General features: G+C 45.6%; 1 protein-coding gene across 1 annotated transcript; it reads left to right on the top strand.

The window, feature by feature from the left end:
- The first annotated feature begins 3,094 nt into the window (after positions 1-3,094).
- Positions 3,095-5,470, top strand: ccna1 (cyclin A1). Its single transcript, XM_072445509.1, has 8 exons — positions 3,095-3,253; positions 3,318-3,537; positions 3,857-3,972; positions 4,121-4,347; positions 4,704-4,908; positions 4,984-5,097; positions 5,174-5,307; positions 5,385-5,470. The coding sequence occupies exons 1-8, from the start codon at positions 3,095-3,097 to the stop codon at positions 5,434-5,436; spliced, it is 1,227 nt and encodes a 408-aa protein (XP_072301610.1). The 3' UTR covers positions 5,437-5,470.
- Positions 5,471-5,859: the final 389 nt, after the last annotated feature.

Genomic DNA, 5,859 nt, shown 5'->3' on the forward strand with positions numbered 1-5,859 from the left:
TTTAGTCTTTAGTCCTCTAAATAAAACAGTCTGCGCCTGCGCAAGAACAATTAGGAGTCGCTTTATTCATCCACAAGAAGGAAACTAGAAATAATCACACAATGTGATTCTATTTAATACTGTACAGATTGATCAAAAAATGCTATGTTTTACTATACCAAGAAAACGTTTTATTCAGATCATATTCCATAATGAGGTTCATAGATTAATTACATTTTTCACAAATACGAATCTGTTTTTCTACAGAGGTGATTTCTGTGGGCGTGGCCAATGTGTAACGTCTGTCACGTGACTGATCGGAACGACACAAACAGTCTGAACTCGTCAATAATTGACAAGAGCGTGGTTTATGTGCTTTATGTGGTTTATGTCCTGTTGTGGACACACGGTGACGCTGTTTGTCCGACTCTAATTACGCTGAAAGTTGTGCACGATCTGTTAAATTTACGTTTTTGGTTGTGTTTTCTTTTTGTAGGATTGAACGTTACGTGGCAAATTACGTCAAGAGGGCGAACGTGACGTTTGTGTGTGTTTGAGTCATGGACACGGTGAGTATAGACTATAGGCCCCTCTGTGCAGCGAATACGCTCTTTTCTCCCTTTTATTGCTCAATGATCCATGAATGTTCTGCTTTCCCGGACTGATGCGACGGTTTGCCTCAGTTTGATGGACTCAGAAGTGTGTAACCATGGTGACGTGCGTGTGCGGGGAAATGCACTCAGTCACGGACAACTTCACACGCCGCATGGCATTTCATTCACCAATATAAACATCAATCATCATGTATAGACTACGCCAAATATAGCTAAAATAACTCAAGATATGCATTTTAGGAGAGGGATTGATGATAAGCGCATTGAGCAGTTAAAATGCAATAACAATAGAACAGACAGCATTTCAAACGTCCACATGAAGCTGCAGGATAATGTTCAAAATAAATAACAATACAAAACAAAATTGCTAAAATGATTTCAATAATAAACAAATCCAAGCTATTTTTTAGATATCATTTCACTGCATGCTTTATTGTGCTCTGGTACAACCGTGTTTCACATACTGTATTGAAGTATGGGGCAATAACTTCAAAATAGCATTGAAATCTCATTTAAAAAAAAAAGAAATAAGGATAATACATAACGCTGGGTATTTGGAGCATATCAGTTCTCTCTTCTAAAGCTGAATGATCTTGTTTAATATTAACAGTTGAGGTGATGTACAGGGCAAACAATAATTATTTTCCTGGTAATGAACCAAACATATTTAAATTCTGAGAAGAGTGGGAGATTTCACAGGAAAAACCATAAGAAAAACAAGACAAGTTGTTTTGTGCGTGTGTGTCAAAGGTATTAGTAGAGCACATTTCATACACAAGGCAATTCAAAGTGTTTCACACAACAAGGAAAACATGCATTCAAATCACAAAACAGTTTAAAACATGAAGAGAAGAGTACAAAGAAAATCATTTCAATGTCAAACACAGCTAAACAAAACAGCTTTTAGCCTTGATTTGAACATTGTCAGAGTAGAACCTGTCTCACATGTTCTACTCCGGAAGAATGTTCCCCATGTTTAGTCCTGACTCTGGCACCAGCAGGAGGCCAGTCCATGTTTAGTCCTGACTCTGGCACCAGCAGGAGGCCGGTCCATGTTTAGTCCTGACTCTGGCACCAGCAGGAGGCCAGTCCATGTTTAGTCCTGACTCTGGCACCAGCAGGAGGCCGGTCCATGTTTAGTCCTGACTCTGGCACCAGCAGGAGGCCGGTTCATGTTTAGTCCTGACTCTGGCACCAGCAGGAGGCCGGCCCATGTTTAGTCCTGACTCTGGAACCAGCAGGAGGCCGATCCATTTTTAGTCCTGACTCTGGAACCAGCAGGAGGCCGGTCCATGTTTAGTCCTGACTCTGGCACCAGCAGGAGGCCGGTCCATGTTTAGTCCTGACTCTGGAACCAGCAGGAGGCCGATCCATGTTTATTCCTGACTCTGGAACCAGCAGGAGGCCGATCCATGTTTAGTCCTGACTCTGGCACCAGCAGGAGGCCGGTCCATGTTTAGTCCTGACTCTGGAACCAGCAGGAGGCCGGTCCATGTTTAGTCCTGACTCTGGAACCAGCAGGAGGCCGATCCATTTTTAGTCCTGACTCTGGCACCAGCAGGAGGCCGGTCCATGTTTAGTCCTGACTCTGGCACCAGCAGGAGGCCGATCCATTTTTAGTCCTGACTCTGGAACCAGCAGGAGGCCGGTCCATGTTTAGTCCTGACTCTGGAACCAGCAGGAGGCCGGTCCATGTTTAGTCCTGACTCTGGAACCAGCAGGAGGCCGGTCCATGTTTAGTCCTGACTCTGGAACCAGCAGGAGGCCGATCCATGTTTAGTCCTGACTCTGGCACCAGCAGGAGGCCGGTCCATGTTTAGTCCTGACTCTGGAACCAGCAGGAGGCCGATCCATGTTTAGTCCTGACTCTGGCACCAGCCGGAGGCCGGTCCATGTTTAGTCCTGACTCTGGCACCAGCAGGAGGCCGGTCCATGTTTAGCCCTGACTCTGGCACCAGCAGGAGGCCGGTCCATGTTTAGCCTTGACTCTGGCACCAGCAGGAGGCCGGTCCATGTTTAGCCCTGACTTTGGCACCAGCAGGAGGCCGGTCCATGTTTAGTCCTGACTCTGGCACCAGCAGGAGGCCGGTCCATGTTTAGTCCTGACTCTGGCACCAGCAGGAGGCCGGTCCATGTTTAGTCCTGACTCTGGCACCAGCAGGAGGCCGGTCCATGTTTAGTCCTGACTCTGGCACCAGCAGGAGGCCGGTCCATGTTTAGTCCTGACTCTGGCACCAGCAGGAGGCCGGTCCATGGAGAGACTTGTGCACAAGCAGAGCTGCTTTAAAGTCTCTTCTCTGAGGCACAGGGGTCAACCACCAACATGAGAAATACTGTATGTGAAAATGAGATGTCAGGTAGATCCCGAAGGAAGTAATGCAATGTGCTAGCATTTGTGTTTGCATTATATTCATGTTTGTGCAGCCGAATCCAAGTATTATAAAAGTATTCAACGTTCACAGCTTCTTCCCGCTTTTGTTTTTGTACATTGTTTTTTACAGATGAATTTTTCCCTGAATGCCCTCGGTGGCACTGAAACAGTGAAAGAAAACAGTCACTCATCTACAAAGAACCCTGCGTCCCAGGCTCAGAGGACGAGGCAGAGGACAGTGCTGGGTGTCCTGAGTGAGAATGAGCAGCGTGCGAGATCCCAGAGCCAGGTAAAAAACAACGATCCAAGAAACCAGCGCCTCGTTTTCTTGTGATGTTATATATTTCCAACAGAGCAGTCAGTTCTCCAGGCACAGCTCGCTCACCTCCAGCTCTCAGCACTCGCTCCTCAGCTGCACCTCCAGCTCCAGTTACGACGTCTTTGTGGAGGAGGCCTGTGAGGTGGCGCCTCCGGCCTCCGGACAGGAAGCGGCGTCCGACGGCGACAACCCGGGCGACCAATCCGACGCGCTGAAAAATGAAGGCGCAAGACTGCTGCTGGAGCTGAGTTTAGGTCATTTTGTCTTTGTTTTGTTGCAAACATCTGCAAAACAGCCAAAACGAACTAGTGTTGGCAAGTAACTAAATGTGAGAAAGGGAGAGAGAGAGAGAGAGAGAGAGGGACATTCAGAAATTTGTCAGAGCCAGAAATGACCTCACAACACATGCAAATTATTATTGTATTGAAATGCAATAAAACTTTTACAGCACAAAGTCAAGGGTCTAGGCTTTTAACTCATTTGCACATTTACAGAAATATATTTTGTATTATTTGTATCGTCCCTGTTCAAATAAACGAGTCGATGAATACGTTCTGTTGTTGTGTTTCCCAGGCTCATGCCAGGACGTCTCCATAGACTCTGAACACAAAGAGTCTCAGGCGTCAGGAGTAGTTCAGAGTCATCTAGAGTACGCTGGGGACATCTACTGGAATTTAAGACAAAATGAGGTCCGGATTATTTGGAGGTTTCACTTATTTCTACAGTCGTCTTCCCTCTTTCGCCCGTTTCCTCCACAAACTCAAACGCACAGGCACAACGATCACTACAGGTGTTGCGTTTGTCTACTTTGTCACTCTTGATTCACTTCTGTGTCAGGTTGAATTGCGTCCTCTGCCCGATTACGCGGAGAAGCACCCGGAGATCACGTGCGGCATGCGCTTCATCCTGGTGGACTGGCTGGTGGAGGTGGCGCTGGAGTTCAAGCTTCACTCCGAGACGGTGTTCCTCGCCGTCAACTACGTGGACCGCCTCCTCTCCAGCACCGCGCTCGTGAAGAGGAGGAAGCTGCAGCTGGTCGGCACGGCTGCGCTGATGATCGCCGCGTAAGAGAAACGTCTCACACGGCCTTGGATGAGGAAGAGATCACTGGCGTTTGAGTCAGTCCCTCTTCCGGGCTCTTGACTTTTCGATGGTTTCAGAAAGTAATTCAGTGGCGTGCCAGCAAATAATAACTTGTGCATTATAACTTCCCGTTAAAGTTTCACTCCAGGAAGTTTAGAAATAATTTTAAGATTTTTTTATGACTCAAAAAATTGTTCAAATTGTTCATATTGCAATTTGAGATCAGACCGGACAAACTTGTTTTCTTGCAGTGGTTTCTAACTTTACGAGCTGTACATTTCAATGCAACTTTATTTCTTGGGCAATTAAGCACTTTTTCTTCTTTTTGTTATTGAAGCAAACATGAGGAGATTTCTCCCCCTGAGCTGAATGAGTTTGTGTACGTTACGGACAGCACGTACTCGAGCAGCCAGCTGATTCTAATGGAGCGTTTTCTTCTAAAAGCGCTCTCTTTTAAGATGACCGCAGCGACTGCAAGAACATTTCTCAGCATGTTCCTGCTTGTGCAGCCCGTCAGCGCCACCACAGAGAATCTGGCTATGGTGAGTGAAACTGAGACTAATCTGTTGTTGGCAGAGTTCAAATTGTCCTGTTGTGACTTTTGAATGTGTTTTAAGTATGTATCAGAATTAAGCCTGCTGGAGATGGAGCCGTTTCTCCAGTACAAACCGTCCCTTGTGGCAGCATCAGCCTTCTGCTTAGCCAATTACACAGTGTCCAGGTCTCTGTGGGTGAGTTCCTCTGGATTATGTGCTGAATTATGACTGTCGTGAAGGTCACAACATAAACCAAATACGTCTATTTTAGCCGAGTGCGTTGCAAGCTTTCACAGGCTACAGTCTGGATGAAATTCAAGAGTGTCTGATTGTCCTGTATAAGATGTACCTGAGGGCAGAGAGCCTCCCTCACCTGGCCATAAGGGACAAGTACAAGAGCTCAAGGTACGCTACTGCGGCACTCACGAGTCAGTCTGTCAGTCACTGTCTCTTTGTCTCTTTGTTTGTTTGTTTGTTGTCAGGTATTGTCAGGTGTCACTGATACCTGCACCTGCGACTCTGCCTTTCCAATAATTCACGGCTCCGCCCTCAAGATTCAGGATTACGAGCGGCGTTACATCACGGTCTGTTTTAAGGATCATGAAGATGGATCCATGGCTCAGATATAATAACATTCTCCCATCACAGACAAATACTGTGTGTATATATATATGTATATATATATCGGATGTATAAACTAGTAAATGTGTTTGCTGGTAATATTTAGAAAAATATATACATTTGAAAACATCTGCAGTTTACTCACAAACATGTATTACAAGTTGTTCATCGTGTTTTCATTTTTAAATAAGGCAGATAATGTGTCCAAATAGGCAGAATTTCACGTAATGCCTATTTGGGACATTCAAATCTGAAAAAGGAACTGAGCCAGGTTCAAATTTCTTGCATAATTTTGTATCAGATGAAAAACATGTACTGAGAGGATTTTAGTTGAGA

This window comes from Eucyclogobius newberryi, unplaced genomic scaffold (genome assembly GCF_026437365.1).
Source record: "Eucyclogobius newberryi isolate DKJ021-1_F unplaced genomic scaffold, fEucNew1.0.hap1 SCAF_15, whole genome shotgun sequence".
Taxonomy (NCBI): domain Eukaryota; kingdom Metazoa; phylum Chordata; class Actinopteri; order Gobiiformes; family Gobiidae; genus Eucyclogobius; species Eucyclogobius newberryi.

What these genes read in the sequence shown, in the direction of transcription:
- ccna1 (XM_072445509.1), top strand. Translation starts at nt 3,095, where the DNA reads ATGAATTTTTCCCTGAATGCCCTCGGTGGCACTGAAACAGTGAAAGAA. An exon ending in GCTGCTGGAGCTGAGTTTAG is followed by an intron (nt 3,538 to 3,856) that starts GTCATTTTGTCT and finishes TGTGTTTCCCAG; the next exon opens with GCTCATGCCAGGACGTCTCC. An exon ending in GCTGCGCTGATGATCGCCGC is followed by an intron (nt 4,348 to 4,703) that starts GTAAGAGAAACG and finishes TTGTTATTGAAG; the next exon opens with CAAACATGAGGAGATTTCTC.